The sequence below is a fragment of the Prionailurus viverrinus genome, chromosome C1 (assembly GCF_022837055.1).
Source record: "Prionailurus viverrinus isolate Anna chromosome C1, UM_Priviv_1.0, whole genome shotgun sequence".
Taxonomy (NCBI): Eukaryota; Metazoa; Chordata; class Mammalia; order Carnivora; family Felidae; genus Prionailurus; species Prionailurus viverrinus.
The window spans coordinates 208,249,546-208,276,178 of record NC_062568.1 but is presented as its reverse complement, the minus strand read 5'-3'; the positions used below and the strand labels follow the sequence as shown (position 1 = coordinate 208,276,178).

Sequence of the window (26,633 nt, the reverse complement as noted above, 5' to 3'; positions counted from 1 at the left end):
TTTATTTTTTATTTTTAAGTGATCTCTACACCCAACATGGGGCTCGAACTCATGACCCCAAGACCAAGGGTGGCAGGCTCCACCAACTGAGCCACCCAGGTGACACAGGGTGGTTTCTTTCATATGAAATAACCGGAATGGGCAAATCCATAGAGATAAAAAACAGACTGGTGGTTTCCAGGGACTGAAGGAAGGAGGGAATGGGGAGTGATTGTGTAATGGGTACAGGATTTTCTTGGGGTTGATGAAAATGTTCTGGAACTAGACGGAGGTGGTGGCTGCCTAACATTCTGAAGGTACTAAGTGCCACTGAACGGTACTCTTTAAAAAGGTTAATTTGAGGTTATGTAAATTTTTCCTCAACGAAAGACAATGGATCACTTTTTATCGTAACCGCATCTTGGAAGGTAGGGGGAATGGGATTTCCTGAATATTCAAATGACCTTTTATGGGCATCCGTCAAATAGGTTTCCCGGGTCAGCCTGGACGCTCCCCAACATCGTCTCAGGGAGACACCAAACTCATCCCTCTTTCGCTGTGGATCCTTTATCCTTCTATGGATCAGCAGTTTGCAGTTACACTGTCGATGGTATCTGGAACTAAAAAAAAAAAAAAAAAATTCTGCACAGTATTTTTCTGACCACTGGATGTCATGAGCGCACAGTATATACTTCAGCTAGAAAAACTGCACCCTCAGAGGAACCCAGCTTCATTCAATATGGCGGCGGTCCTCTGTGTGTCCGCGCAGAGGGCGTGGGCCAAGTGATGAGCCCACGGAAAAGTTTTCTTTCTGAAAGCATGACATTGAGAGGCAATCGAAGAAAAGCAAAACGGCACTGGCGTCTTTGTGTCTTCCAGAGTACTTCAGTGAGTCACCGGTTACGGGAGGACAAGCAAAATCTAACGTAAGGTGTTGTTGGGGGCCTCTTCTCAAGCCGTCTGATCTAGAAAACTAAGTGACTAGTACCTTCTGGCCCTGGACGGTACAGAGCTTGACTCATTTACCAAAATGAGGACAAGTAGATGCTTGTTGTCACTATCTTATTTCCTGTTGAATAGTCTTAAAAATATTTTACTTTATTATTTATTTTTTTAAAAATTTTTTGGGGCGCCTGGGTGGCGCAGTCGGTTAAGCGTCCGACTTCAGCCAGGTCACGATCTCACGGTCCGTGAGTTCGAGCCCCGCGTCGGGCTCTGGGCTGATGGCTCGGAGCCTGGAGCCTGTTTCCGATTCTGTGTCTCCCTCTCTCTCTGCCCCACCCCCGTTCATGCTCTGTCTCTCTCTGTCCCAAAAATAAATAAATGTTGAAAAAAAAATTAAAAAAAAAAAATTTTTTTTAATGTTTATTTTTGAGAGAGAGAGAGAGAGAGAGAGAGACAGAGCGTGAGTGGGGGAGGGGCAGAGAGAGAGCGAGACACAGAATCGGAAGCAGGCTCCAGGCTCTCAGCTGTCAGCACAGAGCCCGATGCGGGGCTCGAACTCACGGACCGCAAGATCATGACCTGAGCCGAAGTCGGACGCTCAATCGACTGAGCCACCCAGGCACCCTTGCAAGTTATAAGGATTTGAATGGTTCGTTAAAAGCTTATTCATGTTCATGAAGGTGGAAGTGTTGAAATCTGGGCTTAGAGAAATTGGAATCAGGGCTGCTGGAAGAAAAGGAAATATCCACAAATTTAGATAAGACATCTAAAAAACACATTTTTATTTCTATGAGGTACCCAACAATAGGTGATGTAAAGAAGGAGGCTCAGCGCCTGAGCAAACCCAGGAGTGAAGAAAGGGAATGTTCTTACTTTAAGAATGCACTCGGATTCTCCCCATCCTTAATGCTAACAACTTCTAGGATGGAATAAAGACCAGGTTCAGAACTTAAAAAGAAAATTTGAGGGGCACCTGGGTGGCTCAGTCGGTTAAGCGCCTGACTTCGGCTCAGGTCATGATCTCACGGTCCGTGAGTTCAAGCCCCATGTCGGGCTCTGTGCTGACAGCTCAGAGCCTGGAACCTGCTTCGGATTCTGTGTCTCCCTCTCTCTCTGCCTCTCTCCTCCCCTCTCTCAAAAATAAATAAACGTTAAAAAAATTAAAAAAAATTTTGATCATACTTAGAACAATGATGCAAGAAGAAACAGGAAGGATGGGGAGTGACAGGTGAGTGTTTTAGGATGAGTGGCCAGAGAGACCTTCTCTTAAGAGATGTCCCCTGAGGGGCACCCGGTTGGCTCACTCAGCGTGTCCAATTCTTGGTTTTGGCTCAGATCATAATCTCATGGTTGGGGATTGAGCCCCGCGTGGGAGTCTGCTCTGAGTGTGGAACCTGGTTGGGATTCTCTCCATTCTCCTTCTGCCCCTCCCCCACTTGCATGTGCCCACATGCCCCCCCCTCAAAAAATAAAAATAAATTTAAGAATTTTAAAAAAAGAGAGAGATGTCCCTTGAACATACAAGGCTTATCAAATGAGTTGTAAAGGGTTCTCTTTTACTGGAAAATTTTTTTTCCTGTCAAGGGCCAGGGAGGAAACATATTAGACTTTGCAGATTCTATGATCTCTGTTGTAACTAGTCAGCACAACCCTTAGCATATGCGGGTGGCCACGGACGATGGGCAGAACAGACATGGCCAAATTCAGCTCACAAACAGTGGTTTATCTACCCCTGTTCTAGCTATGTTTTATATACATTTAGAATTAGTTGTTTCTCAGATGTTTGAGAAAACTCTCTTGTAATACCTCATGGGCATGTTTTTGATGATGTTTTTAAATTTTATTTTAAAACCTTAAAAAAATTTTAAGTTAATTTTTTTAATGTTTTTATTTGATTTTTGAGAGAGAGACAGAGAGAGTGTGAGCAGTGGATGGGCAGAGAGAGGGAGACACAGAATCCGAAGCAGCCTCCAGGCTCTGAGTTGTCAGCACAGAGCCTGACACGGGGCTCGAACTCACGAACTGTGAGATCATGACCCGAGCCGGAGAAGTCGGATACTTAACCAACTGAGCCACCCAGGCGCCCCATGTCCTGGTAACTTCCATCCTGCTTTCTGTGTCTATGAATCTGCCTACTCCACATCCTCCTGTAAGTGGAATTGTACAATATGTGTCCTTTTGTGTCCGGCTTATTTCACTTGGCACGTTGTCCGGGTTTCTTCTGGCTGTGGCGTGTACCTGTCAGAATTTCCCTCCTGGTTAACACTATGGTGGTAATGATTTTGTGACATATACGTGTATCAGATTAATACATTGTCCACCTTAAACTTACACAATGTTAGATGTCAGTTTTATCTCAATAAAGCTGGAAAAAAAGAAGTAAAAATAATTTCCTTCCTTTTAAAGCCTGAATAATACTGCAGTGTGTGTGTGTGTGTGTGTGTGTGTGTGTGTGTGTGTCACATTTGGTTTATCCATTCATCTGTCAAAGGACCCTTGGTTGACTGCACTTTTTGACCATTGTGAATAATCCTACTGGGAACATGGGTGTGCAAGTATCTGTCTGAGTCCCAGCTTTCCTTCTTCCGGGTGTATATCAAGAAGTGAAGAGGCACCTGGCTGGCTCAGTCAGAAGAGCATGTAACTGTTGGTCTCTGGGTGGTGAGTTCAAGCCCCGCATTGGGTGTAGCCATTACTTAAACGAATAAATAAATAAAAACTTAAAAAAAAAAAAAGCAGTGGAATTGCTGGATCGTGTGTTTAACTTTTTGAATCATTTGTTATTTAATCTTCTGTGATTGTCTTCTTTGATTCAACCTATTGTGAGATGCGTCCACCTTGTTGCCTGTAGCAGTCGCTCATTCACTCCTCCATCGTGTAAATATGCCACCATTGGGGCGCCTGGCTGGCTCCGTCAGTGGGAGTGTGAGACTCTCGATCTCAGAGCCGTGAGTTCAAGCCCCCAGCTGGGTGTAGAGATTACTTAAAGAAAGAAAATCTTTGGGGCGCCTGGGTGGCGCAGTCGGTTAAGCGTCCGACTTCAGCCAGGTCACGATCTCGCGGTCCGTGAGTTCGAGCCCCGCGTCGGGCTCTGGGCTGATGGCTTGGAGCCTGGAGCCTGTTTCCGATTCTGTGTCTCCCTCTCTCTCTGCCCCCCCCCGTTCATGCTCTGTCTCTCTCTGTCCCAAAAATAAATAAACGTTGAAAAAAAATTAAAAAAAAAAAAAAAAAAAAAAAAGAAAGAAAATCTTTGAAAAATAAATAAATACACCACTATGTATTTATCCATTCTGCTGTTAATGGATATTTGAGTCGTTTCCAGTCTTCAGCTACGACGAATAGGGCCATGATGAACATTCTTGTACTTGTCTGTTGGTACACAAACGTCCAGATTCCTGCCGGGTGTCTACATGTTGTTAGGTCATTGGGTTTGTGTACTTTCAACTTTAGTAGAAACGGACAGTTTTCCAAAATGGCGGAATCCATTTCATGTCCTTCCATTAGCAAGGAGTGAGAGTTTGAAATGTTTTTACAATCTTTTCTTTATTTTTATTTTTATTTCTTTTTGATTATTATTTTTTTAAATTTTATTTATTTTTGATAGAGACAGAGCACACGTGGGGAAGGGGAAGAGAGAGAAGGAGACACAGAATCCAAAGGAGGCTCTAGGCTCTGAGCTGTCAGCGCAGAGCCTGATGCGGGGCTCGAACTCACGGACTGTGAGGTCATGACCTGAGCCGAAACCGGACGCTCAACCGACTGAGCCAGCCAGGTGTTCCTCGAGTAATCTTTAAAAAATATATACCTTGTTAAAAAAAAAATCTTGTTTAAAAATAAATTAATAAAAAATGTCTTGTTTAAGAAATTCTTGTCTATCTTCTTGTCTGTTGAGGTCTTTGATTTTTCTCAATCATCTGTTGTTAGAATTATTCCTTGGCATTTGATTTTTTGACGCCATTGTAAATGATATAATCTTTAAAAAATTTGACTTTTTATTTTACAATAATTTTGGATTTACAGTACAAACAAAGTTAGAAAACAGTACTGAGAGTTCCTGTAGTAATATAATTTTTTTTTTCAACGTTTATTTATTTTTGGGACAGAGAGAGACAGAGCATGAACGGGGGAGGGGCAGAGAGAGAGGGAGACACAGAATCGGAAACAGGCTCCAGGCTCCGAGCCATCAGCCCAGAGCCTGACGTGGGGCTCGAACTCACGGACCGCGAGATCGTGACCTGGCTGAAGTCGGACGCTTAACCGACTGTGCCACCCAGGCGCCCCTAATTTTTAAAATTAAAAAGATTTTAAGTTTTGGGGCACCTGGCTTATGTAGTCAGTAGAGCATGAAACTTTTTTTAATGTCTATTTCTTTATTTTGAGAGAGAGAGAGAGAGAGAGTGCGAACAGGAAACAGGAAGAGAGAAAGAGTGAGGGGGAGAGAGAATTCCAAGCAGGCTCTACACTGTCAGCACAGAGCCCAATGAGGGGCTTGATCCCATAAACCAGGAGATCACGACCTAAGCTGAAATCAAGAGTTGGACTGAGCCACGCAGGCACCCCAGAGCATGTGACTCTTGATCTTGAGTTAGTGAGTTTGAACCCCATGTTGGGGGTAGAGTTTACTAAAAAAATTTTGTTTTCTTTTCTTTTTTAAAAATGTTTTTAATGTTTTTTTTTTTTTGAGAGAGAGCACAAGAGAAAGACAGAGAGAGAGAGGGAGAGAGAGAGCAAGCAGGGGAGGGGCAGAGAGAGAGGGAGACACAGAATCCGAAGCAGGCTCCAGTCTCTGAGCTGTCAGCACAGAGCCCAATCCAAGGCTTGAACTCATAAACCGCAAAATCATGACCTGAGCCGAAGTCGGATGCTTAAGTGACTGAGCCACCAGTTGCCCCTAAGTTTTATTTTCTAATGGTCTGTTGCTGTTCTATAGAAATACAATTGCATTCTGTATACTGTCCTTGTATACATCAACTTTGTAAACTCACTAATTATAATAATATAGCTTTGGATTTTGGATTGTCTATGTATCTAGTATGTCATCTATGAAGGAGAGAGTTGTATTTCTGCCTTTCTAATCCCTAAAACTTTCCCTCCTTCCAGGAGAATTTTAATATAATGTGGAGATAGCAAGTATCCTAATCTCTTTCCTAATCTCAGAGGGAAACTTCCGATATTTCACCATTAAGTACAATGTTTGCTGTAGAATTTGTTGTAGATATTCTTTATCAGATTGAGAAAATTCCCCCTTTTTCCCTAGTTTCCTAAGAGGGTTTTTTTTTTTTAAATCATAGGTGGATTTTGATTTTCTCTTTTGGATGGTGAATTTTATCAACTGATGTTTTTTTCTGCAGGTGTTGAAAGGCTTTTAATATCTTTTTCTCCTATTTTTTGTTACGTTGATTTCAAATGTTAAACTAACCCTGCATTCCTGGGACAAACCCAACCTCTGGGGACATATTCCTATTTATATATCCCTGCCTTGGTGATCTCTGATGCTTTCAAAGAGATTTTTCAAAAAAAAAAACCTGTTTTGTCCAGCATTTCTAATTTTCTTGGTGGAAGTGTTGCTAAAAAATAAGTTAGGTTTCCTCTGCTGAAATGGAAAAATCTTAAAGATTTTAAATGTCGGTGTATCTGTGATGTCCTCCTTTCCACTCTTCGATCAATATTGCAGAGGCTTGCAGGGCACAAAGCAAAGGACTCTATATTTCTGCTGCAGAGACCCCCCCCCCCCCCCCGCACGCCAGATTGTGACTCAGGCCAAAAGGTGACTCCTCTGTCCCCCTTGATATACGCCAGGGGGTGTGGGTCCTGCCCGCCCCTGGCAGATTGACCACATTGGGTCTTTGACATCCTTTCCTAAAGTGGTACTGTCACTTTTTCAGCTTACTGGGTTGCTGTGCTAATGCAACCAGCTGACTCTGGTCATATCATTGTGACCATTAAAAGCTCAGGGAAGTGCCTGGCCGTAGGCATTCTGTCGACAGACCGGCTATTGTCCGTCTTGCTCGTTTACAGCCCCCTCCATTCCTGGTGTGTTTCATGACCTTGCTAATTTTTTTTAACGTTCATTTATTTTTCAGAACAAGAGTGAGAGCGGGGGAGGGGCAGAGAGAGAGTGGGAGAGAGGATCTGAAGCGGGCTCTATGCTGACAGCAGAGAACCAGGAGATCATGACCTGAGCCAAAATTGGCCGCCTAACCAACCGAGCCAGCCAGGCGCCCCATGACATCGCTGATTTATTACTCTGTTCTTTAGAGTCTAAATCCAGTTGTCAGTAGCTCTCAGGTTTCATTTAGTTTGGTGGGTCCCTACATCCTTCCTTGGGGTAGGCTGAATATTGTCTCCACAGGTATCTGACCCCTGGAACCTGTGAATGTCACCAAAGAGACTTGCAGATGTGATTCAGGATCTTGACATGGGGAGATTATTCTGGAATTCTTGGGTGGGCTCTGAATGTAATCTCAAGGATCCTTTAAGAGGGAAGCAAGATCAAAGGAGGAAACAGGAGGTGTGATGATTGGAACAAAAGATTGGAGGGATTCTAGGAGGGAGTGCGTGCCTAAGGGTGGGTGAGGGATCAGATTCTCCCCTCAGAACCTCCAGAAAGGACCAGCCCTGCCAACTCCCTGGCTTGAACCCAGTGAAACTGATTTTGGATTTCTGACCTCCATGTCTGTAAGAGAATGCATTTTTTTTCCTATTTTTTTGTTTACTTACTTATTTTTGAGACAGAGAGAGAGAGAGCACGGCAGGGGAGAGGCCGAGAGAGAGGGAGACACAGAATCCAAAGCCGGCTCCAGGCTCCAAGATGTCAGCACAGAGACCAATGGAGGCCTGGAACTCACCAACTGTGAGATTGTGGCCTGAGCCGAAGTCGAAGTCTGACGCTCAACTGACTGCACCACCCGGGCGCCCCTGTAAGAGAATAAGCAGATGTCGTTTTCGGCGCTGACTCCGTGACAGTCTGTTACGGCAGCCACAGGGAACTGATTCAGTCTACGTACATAACCACTCGCTTGGGCGTAAGGGGAGAGTCGGGCAGGACCAGTATAGATTTGGAATTACTTACTGACCGGTTTTGGGGCGGACCTGAAAGACACATACCTGCCCTACAGAAGTAAAGTGGGGGTGAAAACGCCTGTTGGTAGACAGCCTAAAGGATAGACATTGAATTCTAGGGGAACGGATGAAATGGAAAATACCCTGTAAGATTGAATGTCTTTCTAGGGAGGCTGGTGAGAGAATGCATGGGCGTCCCCACTGAGTTGTGGGTGGATATGGCTGAATATTCTGCAAGAAGATTATTTAATATGACAATTTCGTTGTGTTCCTGCTTCACTCATGTGGACATAGCTGGAAGTCAGAAAGGAAACAGAAACGTTTTGAGTCGTCAAAACGTTTCAGGGGCGCCTGGCTGGCTCAGTCGGTAGAGCAAGTGACTCTTGATCTCTGGGTCATGAGTTCAAGCCCCACACTGGGTGAGGAGATGACTTAAAAAAAGAGTGACATAAAGGATACGCTACAAGAAATAGATGTTTCAGGGTTGGCATATCTTGGCTTTAGTACAGACGGTGGGCTCCCGGCTCTCGGGTTTTCCCGTTCTTCTTGTGCGTGTAATTAATTCTAAGATGTGCAGTCTGATTTCTGGCCAGATCACAAACAGTAAATGAGAAGCCAGGAGATGGGGGCAGGTAAACAGACAAGCGTAAGAGGCGACAGCTGGCAGGCTATGTGAGCCGTGCTTCTTGTAAAACATACACATATACGTGTTGCCACCTCCAGCCTCCCAGTCTCCACACTGTCCACCAACTACGGGGTTCGTTCCTGGCAGAGCAAGGGGCTCCCAGAGCCTATTATAGCCCCAAGTCTCACTCCTGTCCAGGTTGGCCGTGCCCTGGCCTCGTGGACGTTAACAACTAGAATGTCACTCAGGAACATCGGTGTACGTTGCTTTCATAATTACGCTCGCTAACTTTCCCCACTCAATATCTAGGAAGGCCAGAAATATAACAGTTAGGGGCTGTGTCATGTAGGGAGAAGAGTCTCATACAGTTAGAGGCCCAGTGGGCTTTAATATATTACAACGCAGGATAATTGATTTTCATATTAGCGAGCCTCAGTCATTAGGAAAAACTTGATTGCATTTGGCTTGATCTGAGACGGCAGGCATGAGTGCGATATGTTTCGGAAGTTTTAATCCAAAATGGACTAAACGTGCTGGTACTTAGGCCGAATTGAGCCTTTAACTATCCAGAAAGTTCACTTGTCCAGAATGATTCGTTCTGCGCGATTCCAGAGCTGGAACTCCTGAATGAAATAAAACGATGGCCCGTCTGTGCTACCACAGGCAGAGCATGCATATTCTTGTGTGGTCTGATCCATTCTTCCATGCTACCCTTAGGCAGAACTGAGCATTGGCTCACCTGGGCTGACCCACCCTCCCTGCTCACCTGGGCTGATCACCCCTCCCTGCTCACCTGGGCTGACCACCTCTTCCTCCTCACCTGGGCTGACCACCCCTCCCTGCTCACCTGGGCTGACCACCCCTCCCTGCTCACCTGGGCTGACCACACGTCCTTGCCTCTTCTTTGCCTCCGTGGGTCTCCGTCACGGAGCTGTGGTGGCACCGAGAAAGAACAAAGCTCCTTTCTCATTTTTGACGTGATGTTGCGATGAAAATGGCACACCTGTCAACTCATCTCAGACCAGCCACTCAAACCAAAGGCCTAGAAAAACAGGAGTTTAGAATAAGATACAGCCTTGATGAGCCGGAAACGCAGTTGGATGAAGGCAGAAGCAAGTTCAGGGTCGAATGCGACACACGAAAAACGCAAATTAAAATGACACCAAACCAAACCCAAACCCAAAACAAGCAACAGGCTTTGCAAATACCAGAAGGCGGAAACGCATGTTCAAAGTCAATGGAAAATTTCACGGTTGAAGAAGACAGTGAGTTAGAGAGTAGGCAACAGAAGGGACCCTGTCTGTCTGTCGACTTTGCCATTGCAGTGGGCTGCACAGGAGAGGGAGGGACCCTCTTTCCGCAGCAACGCGCCCTCGTTAGCAGGCGGGTCCTGGCTGGTGTGATCACCGATCACCGTGTTAACACAATCACTCACTCTGACCACCCGTGGTCCACGTTAGCCACCTGCACAGATTCCCGGCCCGCCCGGCTCTTGCCCGAGCCAAAGATTCGGAGAAACCAGGGCAGGCATGTAGGTCTCATGGTGAGTGTGGTGTGCGCTCCACGGTGAGGTTGCTGCGGTTGCAGACTGGCAGAGGTGGCTATGCACTTACCACGAGGACTCCGCGGGGCAACAAAAGCGCCTGGGCTCCCTGGGCGTTCCTAAGCGCTAAGCGACAGGGGAACCCGTGGGAAATGGAGCTGCGGGTACTAACAGACACTCCCCAGTTTCCCAGCACCGGCTGTGGACACCCGCTCCTTTCTCTGAGCGGTCCCTGTCTCCTCACACGGCCCCGGGCCCCTTCCTCCCTCCCCCCCCTCCGCAGGTCACCCCTACCCCTCACTCAGCACCCCCTCCCCCCTGCCTCCCCTGCTCTGGCTTCGCACCCCCGGCTGCCGTGACCTCTCCGACTCCCTCTGTGCTCCCTCTTTCCCAGAGCCCTGCTTCAGTTTCCCTAGAAAAACCCTCAGAGCCTCGGTTTGTGATCTTCAGCGGCTATCCTTGCGGTCTCTGGCCCAGGTGGGGTCTCACGGGACCTACGAGGTGGCCCTCTCGACGGGGCCGGACGCGACTCACTTTGTGGCGACTGGAGCGTGGGTTTCCAACCTCTGAAAATATGCAAGAAAGTTCAGGGGCGCCTGGGTGGCGCAGTCGGTTAAGCGTCCGACTTCAGCTCAGGTCACAATCTCGCGGTCCGTGAGTTCGAGCCCCGCGTCGGGCTCTGGGCTGATGGCTCGGAGCCTGGAGACTGCTTCCGATTCTGTGTCTCCCTCTCTCTCTGCCCCTCCCCCCTTCATGCTCTGTGTCTCTCTGTCTCAAAAATAAATAAACGTTAAAAAAATTTTTCAAAAAAAAAAAAGAAAGTTCCACGAAGTTGGGGCGGGGGGCTGAGTCCTTCACTTTTACTTCCGGGTCCCTCTCTGGCAGGCCGGCCGGCCATCCTACGTCACTTTCTTCATATATGGAGGGGTCTGGTAGACAAGGAGGCCATTTGCCACGCACCAGGCGCCGTTCTGAGAACTACACACAAATGTGCTGTTGGATCCCCAGCCGGGAGGCACCAGCGTGAAATCCTCTTAAAGGTGGGGAAACTGAGGCATGGCGCGGGTGGGTAACTCGCTTGAAGTCACACGCGGGGCCCGTGGGTGTCAGAGCAGAGATCCGAACCCCGTTGGTCTGACTTCACAACCCTTGCTCTTAACCAGGCCTAATTCCCGCTGCCACACTGCCGTCTGGCATCCCCGGCCCCCAGGGACAAGGGCACGGAATGCGCTTGGGGGGGGGGGGGGAGGGTTGGCTCTCCTCTGCAGAACAGGACGGACCCTTGTACCTGGCCAGCAAGCGGGGACGCTGCCTGCCCCGTGCGTGGGAAACGCTGGCCTGTCAGCAGGTGTAAACTCAGAAGTTTCTCCCTCAGCCAGTTTCAAGGACGGTTTGCCCACGTGGACACTTGGAGGGGTCAGGCGCTGGGCCGATCCAACACACGTGGGTGTGACTGAGCACACTGCAGCCGTCAGGACAAATGCTCCCCACGGAGACACACGGACGCCCGGGCTAGTGCGAAGGCCCGAAGGCACACACGGGGACGTGGCCTACGGGTGATCCGAGCGCGAGCAGGAGGGCACAAGGGGCCTCCGGGTAGGACTCTCAGGTCCACGTCCAAACGTGGAGGGGCTGGCGGGGCCTCCAAGGTCTGCAGCAGCGGCGGCCTGTGTGGACCGCCGAGGAAGGGCAGGAAATACCAAGCGGAATCCAGCCGGGCTTTCCCGGCCCTGGGGATGGCCCTCACCCGTTCCCAGAGCCCCACGTGCCAGGAGCAAGGGCACAGGAAGTGCCATTGTCCCGGGAAATCCTCCCCATCCTGCTTCCCTCTGCCTTGGGCCTTTTCCCTCTCCTGTGGTGGCTCATCCACAAAGGGCGCACTGTGTGGCCCTTCAAGTGAGTTGTCATAAGTTAGGGCATTGAACAACCAAAGCCGTGGGCTAACCGCTCGTGGTGATGACGCCAGCGGGGATCGGGCAAGGTCAGGCCACACCACCTGGCCCAGTCAACCAAGTCACAAGGGCCATTGTGGGAAGGCGTTATTGTTTTAGTGGGTGCAGCGGAGGTAGGTCAATCAACCAGACTCGGTAAATTGTTATTGACAGGTTCTGAGTGTTTAAAAGAAGAGCGTCCCCTGCATCAGCCTGATTCCAGACCTGCGGCTCCATGGCGGCCTTCCTACCCCTGCTGGCTCTGCTCTTCTTGGGGGCCCGGGCCCAGCATGGCTCCCAGTGGACCTACTCAGGTAAGCCCGCGCCTCGGGGGCTGTGCGCTTCCTCGCTACCCTCACCCCTGCTGGGGTTGCCCTTCAAGGCTACGGAGAGCACCCTGAACCCAGAACCCCCGATTAGGACAAGAGGAATTCGCTCTCTCTTCCCGGACCCCCACATCGTCTGCAGGTGCTTTGCTTTAGAACCTTTTCCGGCCACAGCGCTGGTTGGAGAGCCCTCTGACTGCAAAGCCCTTTGCTCTCTCCGTCTCTGCATGTGGAAAATGAAGTTGTGAGGGCTCCCTGCGGCCTCACAGAGGGTGTGCGGGTTTGCGAGAGCTTTCTTCGTGGGGAGCTCGTGGTAGGAAGTTCACCCAGAACATCTCCACTTTGCACAGCCCCCGGGCTGCCGCCTCCCAGTTGCCCTGGGCCTGCTGACACCCAAATCTGCACATCTGGACACGAAACGTTCCTCCCACGGGGCACTGAGGAGAGCTCCTGCCCGTGCCCCCCCTTTTCTGCACTGCACCGAGGGATGGGGCTCTGGACGGCCTTCGGGGTCGCTGGCGGACCCACTCTGCACACGGTGCCCCCAGCTTCAGGCACAGGGGGAAGCATACATTCGGGGTGGATGTGTGTCTGTTAAGTCAAGGGGAACAGAATTAGGGACGTCATGGGAGGCTCAGAAAGTCCAGCTTCAGAGGGCAGAGCGACCGCCTCTGACCAACCGCCCCGCTCTGGGGCAGAGAAGTCCCCGGGCTCCTTGGTACTCGGGGTGGTTCAGAAGGACAAGCAAGAGGGAGGATTCCAACAGGCAGGTCTTGTCCTTCCCAGTCTCAGCCCAGCCTCTGAGACTGGGGGCCTTCTGGAAAGCCATCAGGGGCCCAGGAGCGCTTGGGGTGGCTACTTCAAATGCCTTTTGGGAATACTCAGAAAGCCACAACACTGCTAGGGACAAGGGCCCCAAAGCCTTTTGATGCATGTGGTGGGGGAGGGGGGCTGTGCCGGGGACCTCTGGCCGTGATCTTGGCATCCTGCCTCTAGGAAAGAATTGCTTAAATATTGGTTTATAGTATTAAATAAAGAGCAGAGAAATAAAAACTTGACTTTCCTGTATATTGCAAAACCAAGAGGCTGGGAGCGGCCCCTGATGCAAACGGCTTCCTTAAAACAAGCCACGCCCCCGCCCCCTGCAGCCACCGGGTAAGGTGGGGAGAGCTTGGATTCCCAACTGCAAGTGGGCGGGTATGAGCAAGGCCCACGGGGACCCCCCCTCCCCTGGCAACGACTAGCTTTCTTCCTTCTCTCCCCTAGAATTATTACCCACCTCAAAAAAGATACATTTCCTTACTTTGATTTTTTTTTTTTTTTCCACCTCATTACTTTGGTCATCTTTGAACCTGATGCTTTCTTTCCCTTCCTGCCCTGAACCCGTAGAGGTCTTTACCATCCTGGGACCCAATGACAGGGGTTGGAGCGGGTAAACAGGTGGGTGGTCCTGCAGTGGGGGGAGGGGACTGCACTATTGTTGGGGGAGGGGAAGGAAAACTGTGCCATTGGGAGCAAATGGAGAAAGGACCCCTAAAGTAACACAGCAATACCAAGCCCAGGGAGACTTCCAGAGCATTTATCAGTGTATTCCCATTCCAGGGGGCAGCTAAAGCTATATAATACTTTCATTGTTTTTCTAAGCCCTGACTCTCTTCTCGGGGCCAATGACTGAAACAGGGGAGGGGTTCAAAGCCCCCCAGACAGCAGGCTCCCCAGAGACGACTTTGACGATGCCCCTCTTCCCTCCTTCTGGAGGCCAGGCTCTGCTTTCTAGAAGGCAGGCCTCTGGCCTTGATCCTGGCCTCTTGATGGGCGGGCCCTGCTGTGAACTGAGCCCCCCAAAGAGCTGTGACCCCTTTGGCTCTCTCCTGTCGCAGAGGGGGCACTGGACCAAACACAGTGGTCGAAGGAGTACCCCAGCTGCGGGGGGAGGAGACAGTCACCCATCGACCTGCAGAGGAGAAACGTTCAGTACAACCCCTCCCTGAAGGCTCTGAAACTGACAGGCTACAAGTCCCGGGGGGGCCAGTTCCCCATGACCAACAACGGCCACACAGGTAAGGGGCAGGTGGCTGGCTGCGATCCACGGGTGCTGGGCAGAGGGAGCAGGTGCCAGATGATAGGGTGGCCCACGCGGAGATGTAGCACAGGCTGGGAGCTGGGGCCACGGCGGGGCCGGGGGGGGGGCGGGGAGGTGCTCTCCCCAAGCTGCACAGCAGGGCCTCTGTCTTTTGCCTCAGTTCCTGGCTGGCTCCTTCCTTCTGCGTTAGCCTCTCCCCAGGCTCACTCTGGCCCAGCCAGCGAGAACTCCAGCCGATGGAGACAGTGCTGCTGAGGCCACTGACCCTCCTGCGTGTTCTGTTGATCTGTGGGCTGGTCTGATTTTCCATATTTCCTGTATTGAGTCTGATGGGCCCAAAATGTCTGACAATTGGGCCAGTATTTCTCGGAGGTTTAAAAAGGAAGAAGCTTGGGGCACCAGGGTGGCTCAGTCCGTTAAGCGTCTGACTTTGGCTCAGCTCGTGATCTCACAGTTCATGGGTTTGAGCCCCACGTCGGGCCCTGTGCTGACAGCTCGGAGCCTCGAGCCTGCTTCGGATTCTGTCTCCCTCTCTTTCTGTCCCACCCCTGCTCACACTCTGTCTCTTTCTGTCTCTCAAAAGTGAATAAACGTTAAAAAAGATTTTGTTTAATAAAAAGAAGAAGGTTTTGTATTCTGTTCCCTTCCAGGAAGGGGGTGGAGGTCAGACAGGAAAAGTCTGGCCTGAGTCTTGGGGACCCCCACTTCAGAAGCCTGGACTGGACAGCTGTAAAACCCATTGCTTTCTGTTTACTGAACACCCTGTTTTGATTTTCCGAGGGGGCCCATCTCCTCTGAGCCTCCCACCCCCCACAGCGGGCATCGTTTGGGGTGGAGGCCAGAGGCCTTGGGAGGCCGAAAGACTTAAGGTTATGCAGTCTCTGGTGGCTGAGCCGGACCCAGACCCTGGAAGCCTGGCCCCTCCCCACATCCTCCTCGGACACCTCCCCTCCACCTTCCCCCCACCCCCACCCCCGGGCTGGGCCAATTTACTGCCCACCCGCTTAGGTGCGTGGGTCCCAGGACTTATATCTCCTGTTTGCACAATTGAGAAGATAAACCAGCTGCCCTTGATGAGGCTGGTGAACACAAGAGAACGCAGGTCTGTGAAAGGCCTCGGGTACACGTGGCCTGGATCACTGAACTCCACAAATAATTCGCGAAAGCCTCATTTTATTAATGACAAGCTCCTGCTTCCAGAGTTGGCTCTGAAGCTTCCAGCAGGTTGGCCACCTGGAGCTTCGGCTGCTCTCTTTGCCCTCGACGAAGAGGGGACACAGGTGGCAGCTGAAGGCAGGGGAGAAGCTTGGTTGACCCACCAGGATAGCCAGCCAGGGGTATCGCGGGATCGAGCGCCCCCGCTGGCGCCTGGGCTGTTCCTGCTACATGCCTGTTGTGCAGGGCTCTGTGCTGGGGATCCGGGAGAGGGGAGGTGTTAGAAGACCCCAGCTTCCCAGGGCCTTGCGGTGACTGGTGGCTTCCTCCTCCCGGTTTGGAGAGGGCCCTGGGCCTTCCTCCGATGGACTGCGCCGGGCTTTCTGGAAGCTGGAGGCCTGTAGGGTCCCCAAGCTACCCGACATCATATCAAAGGTATGGCAACGCACTCACAGCTCACATCACTTAGATTTTTTTTAACGTATTTTGAAAGATTTTCAGAACTCTTTACAATTGCTTATACATTTTCAGCAAGCTCCAAGCTTCAAGAATTCTACGGAAGGAAAAAAAAAACCCTAATCGACAAATTTTCAAATTTAATAACATTTGATGAATAAGTTTAACAGTAAAGGTGGTATGATATACTTAAACAGTTATTAATTTGGGGCGCCTCAGTCGGTTAAAGCGTCCGGCTGTGGCTCAGGTCGTGATCTCACGGTTCATGGGTTCGAGCCCCGTATCGGGCTCTGTGCTGACAGCTCAGAGGCTAGAACCTAGAACCTGCTTCAAATTCTGTGTCTCCCTCTCTCTCTGCTCCCCCCCACCCCTGCTCATGCTCTGTCTCTTTCTCTCTCTCAAAAATAGATAAACATTATAAGAAAATTTATTAATTTTGATTTTGTAAGGTTCTTTTTATATCTTGGACCTAAGATATAAAATATAATATCTTAATATAAATATATATATTGTATGTATGATATATGTATTATGTATAACATGTTATATATAATATAAATGATATTTATATAATTTATAAAATATAAATTATTTATATTATAATATAAATATAAATGTCCTGATCTGAGGTTTATCTTCTATATTTATATAGAATTATATTTGTAAATAAATTATTATGTCTAGATTATATTTATACTACAAATAATACAAATAATAATTGCTATACATAATAATAAAAATATGATGATGATAATAATGATAAATAATTATAATAATGATGATGATATAATAATGATAAATAATAATGACAGAAATAAAAATATATTTATATATACATATTTTTTATAGACTTCATTTATTTTAGGGCAGTTTTAAGTTCATAGCAAAATTAAGTGGAAAGTACAGGGATTTCTCATGTACTCCCTGCCCCTACATAATTGTCTCCCCCATTACCAACATCACTCACCAGAATGGTGCATTTTTTTCCCCAAGGACAAACTGACCTTGACACATCACAATCACCAGCAGTCCATAACCTACCTTAGGGGTCACTCGTGGTGTTATACATTCTGTGGGGTTGAACAAATGTAGGATGACATGTATTCCTTATGATAGTATGATGCAGTGTTTTCATGGCCCTAATTACCCTCTGTGCTCTGCCTGCTCCTCTCTCCCCCCGCTGCCGCCCTTGACAACCCCTGATCCTTTTACTGTCTCCACAGTTTCGATTTTTCTAGAATGTCATATGGTGGGAATCCTACAGCGTGTAGCCTTTTCAGATTGGCTTCTTTCACTTAGCAATGCCGTTCCTCCGTGTCTTTTCATGACTGGATCGATAGCTCGTTGGTTTTTTTTTTTTTTACCATTGAGTAATGCCCCATTGTCTGGATGGACATCTTGGCATCTTTCAAGTTTCAGCGATTATTATGAGTAAAGCTGCTATAAACATCTATGTGCAGATGCGTGGACATAAGTTTTAACTCCATTGGGGAAATACCAAGGAGCATGAGTACTGGACCGTATGGTAAGGATGGGTTTAGCTTTGCAAGAAACTGCCAAGCAGTCTTCCCAAGTGGCTGCACCATGTTGCATTGAGTGAGTGAGCAATGAGTTCCTGTTTCTCCACATCTTACCAACATTTGGTGGTGTCGGTGTTCTGGCTTGTGGCGGTTCTAACAGGCATCCAGAGGTACCCCACTGTTGTTCATTTGTGTTTCCTTGATGACGTACAAGGTGGAGTTTCTCTTCGCAGGACTTAGTTGCCATCTGTATATGTTTGGTGACGTGTCTATTAAGGTCTCTGGCCCATTTTTTATCAGGTTTTCTGTTTTTAATTATTTTATTTTATTTTATTTTATTTTATTTTATTTTATTTTATTTATTTTATTTTATTTTATTTTATTGTTTTAGAGGGAGACTCTTAAGCAGGTTCCACACCCAGCAACACGGGGCTCGATCTCATGGCCCTGAGATCACGACATGAACTGAAAACGAGAGTCAGACGCTTAACTGACTGAGTCACCCAGGCGCCTGGCTGTTTTCTTATTGTTGAGTGCTAAGAGTTCTTTGTGTATCCGGGGTAGGAGTCCTTTACCACTTGTGTCTTATGCAAATATTCTCTCCTAGTCTGAAGCTTTATCTTTCAAGTGTCCTGCTAATGTCTTTCACAGAATAGAAGTTTTGAATTTTAATGGAGTCCAGCTTATCAATTATTTATCTCATGGATCCTGTCTTTGGTGTCCCCTCGAAAAAGGCATCACCACCCCCATGGTCATCTAGGTTTTCTCCTGTGTTATCTTCTAGGAATTTTATGGTTTTGCGTTTTACATGTAGATCTGTGGCCCATTTTGAGTTAACTTTGGTGATGGGTGGAAGGCCTGTGTCTAAATTCATTTCTTTGCACGTGGATGTCCAGTATTTCCGGCACCATTTAACGAAGAGACTCCACTCTATTGTCTTTGTTCCTTTGCTAGAGATCAGTTGAGTATATTTATGTGGGTCTATTTCGGGCCTCTCTATTCTATTCCATTGATCTATTTGTCTATTCTTTTGCTAATACTACCTTGTGTTGATTATTGGTCCTCCAGCATTGGTCTTCTTCGACATTGAGTTGGCTATTCTGGGTCTCCTGCCTTTCCATGCAAACTTTAGAATCAGTTTGTTGAGAGCCACAAAATAACTTGCTGGAAATTTGACTGCATTGAATCCATAGATCACGTTGAGAAGAGCTGACACCTTGACAATGTCAAATGTTTCTACGCAGGAACATGGACTATCTCTCCCTTTATTTATTCTTTGATTTCTTTCATCAGAATTTTCGTAGATTTCATATAGAGATCTTGTACACACTTTGCTAGATTTATATGTAATTTAATTTTGGGGAGTGCTAACATAATTGGTATTGTGCTTTTAATTTCAAATTCTACTCTATATTTACATTTTTTAAAAGTTCATTTATTTATTCAAGTACTCTCTACACCCAACATGGGACTCGAGCTCATGACCCTGAGATCAAGAGTCGCACACTCTTCCAACTGAGCCAGCCAGGCGCCCCTATATTTACATTCTTATGTACCTCATCTTTTATTATTAGAGTCAACAGTCATAAAATTATATGTCAGTAAAAAGAAATTGAAAACACACTTGGCGGGGCGCCTGGGTGGCTCAGTTGGTTGAGCGTCCGACTTCGGCTCAGGTCACGATCTCGCGGTATGTGAGTTCGAGCCCCGTGTCGGGCTCTGTGCTGACTGCTCAGAGCCTGGAGCCTGTTTCAGATTCTGTGTCTCCCTCTCTCTCTGACCCTCCCCCGTTCATGCTCTGTCTCTCTCTGTCTCAAAAATAAATAAACGTTAAAAAAAATTTTTTTTAAGAAAACACACTTGGCTATGGAAACAACCTTAAATTGCTACAAAAGTTTCTAAAGCTCATTCTCACTTTCTTTAGTTGTGAATTAGCTACAGTTGGTGGACCAGTACTCACTGATTAATATATATATCTACTTATCTTTATCTCTATTTTTTAGCCCCCCAAATATATATTCCTAGGCTCAAGAGAAGCTTACAGGCCTGAGGCACTGGGCCTCTAGTCTTCAGTGGGAAAAGCAACACTGTCCTCTCCATAGGTACCACCAGTCACTCTGTTTGGTAGGCTTCTTCAGGGGAGGATGATCTCTCATTCTTCCTTCTAGCTCAGTACGTGGCACAGAGCCTGACGTAGATCAGATGCTCCTGAGGGGAAAAGACTTCCGTGCGAAAGGACAGATCCCCAAGTCGGCGCCCACGAGTGACGCACGGTTCTCAGTAGGTTCTGACTTCCTAAGGCTGTGGGGAGCAAGGCTGGTTTCGTCTTTGGAAAACAAAAACTAAAACCCCTTTCATTTTGAAATAGTGTGAGACTAGAAAAATTGCAGAAATAGTACAGAGTTCCCATATCCCCTTCTCCCACTTCTCCTAATATTTAAAAAAATGTTTGTTTATTTAGTGAGAGAGAGGGAACGCATGTGAGCAGGGGAGGGGCAGAGAGGGAGAGAGAGAATCCCAAGCAGGCTCTACACCATCAGCTCAGAGCCCGAGTTGAGGCTTGAACCCACAAACCATGAGATCATGCCCTGAGCCTAGATCAAGAGTCAGATACTTAACCGGCTGGGCCACACAAGTGTCCCCCCACTTCCCTTGATATTAACATCCTAGAACCTTACTACCTTGAAACGACATGATTAACTACTTAGATGGACCCATGTGAATTTCATCCCATTCTCATCGATGTCCTCTTTCTGGCCCAAGACCTAATCCAGGGTCTCACATTGTATGTGGCCGTCATATGTCCTTAGTCTCCTCCAACTGGGGTCAGTTCCTCAGTGTTTCTTTTACCTTCGTGGCTTTGACTCTTGGCTGTCCTTTCTTGAGCACAGAAAATGCTCAGATCACATGGTTTTCCTGGCCTGATAAGAACCTGGTTGAATTAGTTTCTAGTAAAGAAGAACAACTTTTGCTAAAAGTTACATCGATTTTCAGAATCTGGAAAGTTCAGCGAGTTGATTTTTGGGGGCACAGGTATTTGGTCTCACCTTTTCAAAGGTGCAGGGACATGCTCTGAGTTGCTGCCATTTTCTGATCCAGCCTGTGTGATCCTGTTGATAAACCCTGAGGAGCAAAACACTCTGCAGGGAATTGTGTTTTGGGGAAACATACGTGTCGGGAGCTTTGGTATTGCTCACATGGGGCTAACTGGCCAATTGGAAAGCTCTGGCCTGGTCGTCTGCTTTCCAATCTCTCGGCAGATGACTTTGTACGTCTTCTTTATTTATTTTGAAAATATTTTTTAAGAGTTTCTTTATTTTGAGAGAGAGAGAGAGCTTGAGCACGAGTGGGGGAGGGGCAGAGAGAGAGGGAGAGAGAGGGAGAATCGTAAGCAGGCTCCACTCCGTCAGCATGGAGCTCGAACTCACGAACCATGAGATCATGACCTGAGCCGAAGTCAGACACTTAACCATCTGAGCCACCCAGGCGCCCCTGTACATCTTCTTTTAAAGGCTCTTCCGTTTTTTTTCTTTTCACGCGAGCATTGATTTGGAGGCGGCCCACATTTTAAGCACTAAATACAAAGTACCTGCTCTGCCAAAGGGCATGTGAAAACCTTTGGGGCCAGATTCCAGCTTTACAGCATGTGAACTTGATCACGGCTCCCTGCTGCTTTCGGCAATTTGGAAGGAAAGAAGGGGACATTTGACAGACATCAAACACCTAATCTTTCCTCTTTTAAAAAAAAAAATATATTTTTGAGAAAGAGAGAGACAGAGCAGGAGTGGGGAAGGGGCAGAGAGAGAGGGAGACAGAATTCAAAGCAGGCTCCAGGCTTCCAGCTGTCAGCACAGAGCCCGACGCGGGGCTCGAACTCACAAACCTTGAGACCATGACCTGAGCCAAAGTCGGAGGCCCAACCCACTGAGCCACCCAGGTGCCCCAGATTTTCTTTTCTTTTTAAAGTTTATTTATTTTGAGAGAGACAGAGAGGACATGAGCGGGAGAGGGGCAGAGCGAGAGGGAAAGAGAATCCCAAGCAGGCTCCGTACCCTCAGTCAGCGCAGAGACCCATGTGGGACTTGAACTCATGAACTGTGAGACCATGACCTGAGCCGAAACCAAGAGTCAGATGCTCAACTGACTGGGCCACCCAGGCGCCCCCAGGATGAGGATTTTAAACACCCCAGCCCAGCCTCACAACAGCATTCTGGGTAGTAAAAGGCATGAAACTAGTCTCGAGGGGCCCCCCCTTCCTATTCCTACACTGTGGGGAAATTCCAAGATGGTCTAGAAGTGGAGAGTGGAATTCTGGTTTCTGTGCCCACTGGCCACATTTATTCAGGGCCTCCCCCCTTCCCCGGGTTGACAAAGTGGCTCTGCCCCTGACCTCTGGCTCTGGGTAGGAAGGTGTGTGCCTTCCCGATCTCCCATCCTGCCCTGTGTGCCAGCCGCCTCCTCCCCGTGGGTGATCCCGCTCTCGGCGTTCTAAGCCAGCAGAGTACTGGCTTGTCCCGTGAGTAGGCAGGTGGCCAGGGGAGCTGCCTGACCAGCGCATCCCCCTCTCCACCACTTGCAGCCTTCACTTTCTCCCCCAGTGCAGATCAGCCTGCCCCCCACCATGCGCATGACGGCCGCCGATGGCACCGAGTACATAGCCAAGCAGATGCACTTTCACTGGGGCGGTGAGTCCTCAGAGATCAGCGGCTCCGAGCACACCATCGATGGGATCAGATATGTGGCCGAGGTACTGTGAGGACCCCGGCCGGGCCCTCTATTCCCCCAACCCCACCGTCGCTTTCCTTAGCCAAAAAGACTGTGTCCTGTTGACAGTCAAGTCACTATAAGGTTGACTTTATTTTTCATTCATTTGTAACTATTCACTGATCCTGCTCTGTGTTGGCGGTTCAGGCAGGGTCCCCGGCTCATGGAACCTACAGCAGGGTAGAGGTTTACAGCCCACAGGATGGGGCCAGCCTTCTTTGGTTTTAGCCCAATTTTTTTCTTTCTTTTTTTTTTTTAATGTTTTTTTGTGGGATGTGATCTTTAAATTTTATTGATTCATTGATTGATTGCATAAGCTGGGGAGAGGGGCAGAGGAAGAGAGAGAGAGAGAGAGAGGGAGGGAGAATCCCAAGTAGGCTCCATACTCATCATGGAGCTGGACACAAGGCTCAATCCCATGACCTTGGGATCATGATCTGAGCTGAAATCAAGAATCGGACTTTCAACCCACTGAGCACCCACGTGCCTGTGTTTCAGCCGAATTTCTAGATTTTCAGGGCTCTCTTTCTTGTGTAGATTTGTCCTGAGGATGATGACAGGTTTACAGTGTCCTCCAGGGCAAGGTGATTCATGCCCTCTCTCAAGAGAACCCACACAAGCCCTTTGGACGCTACCAGCTTGGGGTCAGGGAAATGCCCTTGAGTTGCCCTTGAATTGATCTCCCCAGATCCCACTCATGCTCTTTCCATTCTTGGAGAACTTTCTGGTCTTGGTAGATCTCATACCCCGATGGGGGAAAGTCAGAGTTGTTCATGTGGGACAGGTTGAGGCCTCGGGTGGAGCATCTTTCTTTTCGCTCCTCCCTGAAAACCTGAGGCATTTGAAGTCTACACGAAATGCCCTTGACTTTGCCTTTTTCTCTCACAGGTTCATATCGTTCACTACAATTCTAAATACAAGAGCTACGATATAGCCCAGAGTGCACCGGATGGCTTAGCTGTGCTGGCAGCCCTCATCAAGGTAGGCTGAAACTACACGTGTGAAGTCATTGATTGGTGTCCAAAGTATTAAATGTAGACAAAGGGTCTTCCTTCCAGCCCCTCCTCATCTATTTCTAAGCTCATCACTCTTGGAAGCACTGATTCAATGAACATCTACCCTTTTCCAGCCCTTGCTTACAGTCAGTGTTCCTTTTGTGTCACCAATCTTGGGGACCTTAGATAAATCAGACAAATGACTTAAAAGACCTAGGATCACAGCACAGTTGACTAGACATAAACTGGTCTGATGGCAAGAGGAAACCAGCAACCTGCCAGATAAAGGCAATACCTCTGCTTTTCTCAGAAAGTCTGGAGGTCAGGACTTGTGGCTAGGTGGCAAGAAGTGGTCAGTGAATTCAATTTCCACCCAAACAAGTATTAAGTTGGATGAAATTGTCGAAAACAACCATATCCCTGCTCTGGAAGTGGACCAAAGGAAAACAACAAATTGAGGCATTTTTTCTGTGAAAAATGGCTAGAATTTTGAGTAAGAACAGTGGGGCCATTCCTATCCCCACCCTCCAGCTCGGTCAGAAAGGTAGGTTTGGTTTTTTTTATAATTTTTTTTAATGTTTACTTAGTTTTGAGAGAGAGACAGAGTGTGAGTTGGCGAGGAGCAGAGAGAGGGAGACACAGAATCTGAAGCAGGCTCCAGGCTCTGAGCTGTCAGCACAGAGCCCGATGCGGGGCTCGAACCCACGAACCAAGAGATCATGACCTGAGCTGAAGTCGGATGCTTACCGACTGAGCCACCCAGGTGCCCCGGTCAGAAAGGTAGTTTTATCGGGGCAGGCTGGACAGGAGAACCAGCAGCTTCACTGCCTGGGGGTGAGGGACTCACTTGACTTGGAGTAGAGTTGAAAACCCATGCCCCAGGGCATTATCAGTAAAAGCAGCAAGCTTGATAGAAAAGACAGAAAACAGAGGGAAATTTGCAGCTCTGACAGTCTGAGGGTGTAGTCCTAGTTGGGGTGAGTGGTAAGTGACAGACTAATCAGAAATTTAATGGGAGATCCTGGAAATGAGAGAGCCACAGAAGGCTGTGTAAGCTTCCCAAGATGGCCTGAGAGAAAGTAAAGGCTGAGGCTGACCTGATGACTGGCTGAACTTTGAATGTGCTTCTCAAATCGCACACAGATCCATCAGCAGAGGGTGCAAATCTTCTGGGCCCGAGGGGTTTGAGCACAACCTCTGCTACAATCGTGGACTGACCACAAAGCTATGCCGATGCTAGGTGGTCCCTAGAGACCCCAAGGAATCCAGGCTAAATATAAAATTTAAGAACTGAGCAGAAGTGATGCCTGGCTGGCTGAGTTCATACAGGATGCGACTCTTGACCTCAGGTTCATGAGTTCAAGCCCTGAATTGGGTTCTATGCTGGGCATGAAGCCTACTTTAAAAAAAAAAGGGGGGGTGTCTGGGTGGCTCAGTTGGTAAAGGGTCTGACTCTTGGTTTCGGCTCAGGTCATGTTCTCACGGTTTCGTGAGTTCCAGCCCTGTATTGGGCTCTGTGGACAGTGCAGAGGAGGGATTCTCTCTTTCTCTCTGCCCCTCCCCTACTCATGCTGTCTCTGTCTCTCTCAAAATAAATAAACAAGCTTAAACATTTTTAAAAAAGAAAAGAAACAAGTCATTGGAAGGCCATGGAATGATTGTCAACCAGGAATTGTATACCCAGCTAAACATCCTTCAATAGTGAGGTGATACAAAGACATTCCCAGGTAAAGAAAAACTGAGATAATTCTGAAGGAGTATTACAGAAAATCCTTCTGGCTGAAAGAAAATGACATCAGACAGTAACTCAAATCCACAAAAAGAAATGAAGAATGCTGGAAATGGTAAATACGTAGGTAAATATAAAAGACTATCTACATGTATTTTTGTCTTGTCTTTAAAAAATTTCTTTTAGGAGCACTGTGGTGGCTCAGTCGGTTAAACATCTGACTCTTGATTTCAGCTCAGGTCGTGATCTCACGGTTCGTGGGTTCAAGCCCTGCATCAGGCTCTGTGCTGACAGTACAGAGCCTGCTTGGGATTCTCTCCCTCTCTCCCCCTCTCTCTCTCTACCCCCCCCCTGCAACTCATGCTGTCTCTGTCTCTCTCAAAATAAATAAACTAAAAAAAAATTAAAAATTAAAAAAAATGATTGTTTAAGGCAATCATTGTACTATGTATTGTTGGGTTTATGATATATATGGATGTAATGTCAATGACAAAAATGGGAGAAATGGTGGGAAAGAAATAGGGCTATCTTGGAGCAAAGTTGCTATATTTTTCTGGAATTTAGTATTAACCTGACACAGGCTGTGATAAGTTAGGCTGCATATTGTACAGTAGTTCCCTCATCCTTGACTTCACTTTCTGAGGTTTTAGTTACTCACGGTCAAGTGCGGCCCAGAAGTGGATGTTACTCCTTCTGATGTATCGTCAGAGGGTCAACAGTAGCCTCCTGCTATGTCACCCTGCCTATGTCCTTCACCTCTTTCACCTCGTCTTGTAGGATTTTATCATCTCACATCATCACAAGAAGAGTGAGTGCAGGTACTAAGATATTTTGAGAGAAAAAGACTACATTACAGGGGAAGAAGAATCGATCAACACCACTGACTGAAGAGAACCATTGAAAATTCACCTTTTTCACCAGAAGCATTGTTTCTGACTTCTTTTTTATAGATTTTTAAAGTTGATTTATTTATTATTTTGAGGCACGGGCAGAGAGAGAGGGAGAGAGAAAGAATCCCGAGCAGGCTCCGAGCTCTCAGCGCAGAGCCCGACTCGGGGCTCGATCTCACAAACCGTGAGATCATGACCTGAGCCGAGATCAAGAGTCGGATGCTTAACTGACTGAGCCACCCAGGTGCCCCAGCAACTCTTCTGATTTCTAAAAAGTCAACACCCCTACAAAAAAATAGCAACCTGGCAGTGGGCAGAATCGAGGCAGCTTTCCCGTGGACAGACGACTGTCCTCGGCTCAGTCACAAGTCTTGAGGATGAAGAAGGCAGCACATGAGACCAAGTCCTGTTCACCACAGTGAACCCTCCTGAGGTTGACCCTGCCCAAACAGAGTCACTGGGGGTATCGTTACCCCCTTTCCCCGAGGGCCTCACCTGTCACCGCCGAGAAGCTCTTTCTCTGGAAGTTGCCAGAATGCTTCAGCCTGTGTCCCTGGAAGAGACTAGCGAGCCCAGGCAGTTGGTGGCAAAGAGCAGCCAGGTTATCTGTCCCAGCACAAGTGGGGACAT

General features: G+C 47.9%; 1 protein-coding gene across 1 annotated transcript in view; it reads left to right on the top strand.

The window, feature by feature from the left end:
• Positions 1-729: 729 nt before the first annotated feature.
• Positions 730-26,633, top strand: part of CA6 (carbonic anhydrase 6) — a 31,802-nt gene continuing 5,898 nt past the window's right edge. Inside the window, exons 1-5 of the mRNA XM_047872836.1 lie at positions 730-905; positions 12,260-12,399; positions 14,292-14,471; positions 22,224-22,372; positions 23,278-23,370. Coding sequence (XP_047728792.1) covers positions 12,321-12,399; positions 14,292-14,471; positions 22,224-22,372; positions 23,278-23,370 — 501 coding nt within the window. The 5' untranslated portion in view covers positions 730-905; positions 12,260-12,320. The remainder of the gene's footprint in view (positions 906-12,259; positions 12,400-14,291; positions 14,472-22,223; positions 22,373-23,277; positions 23,371-26,633) is intronic.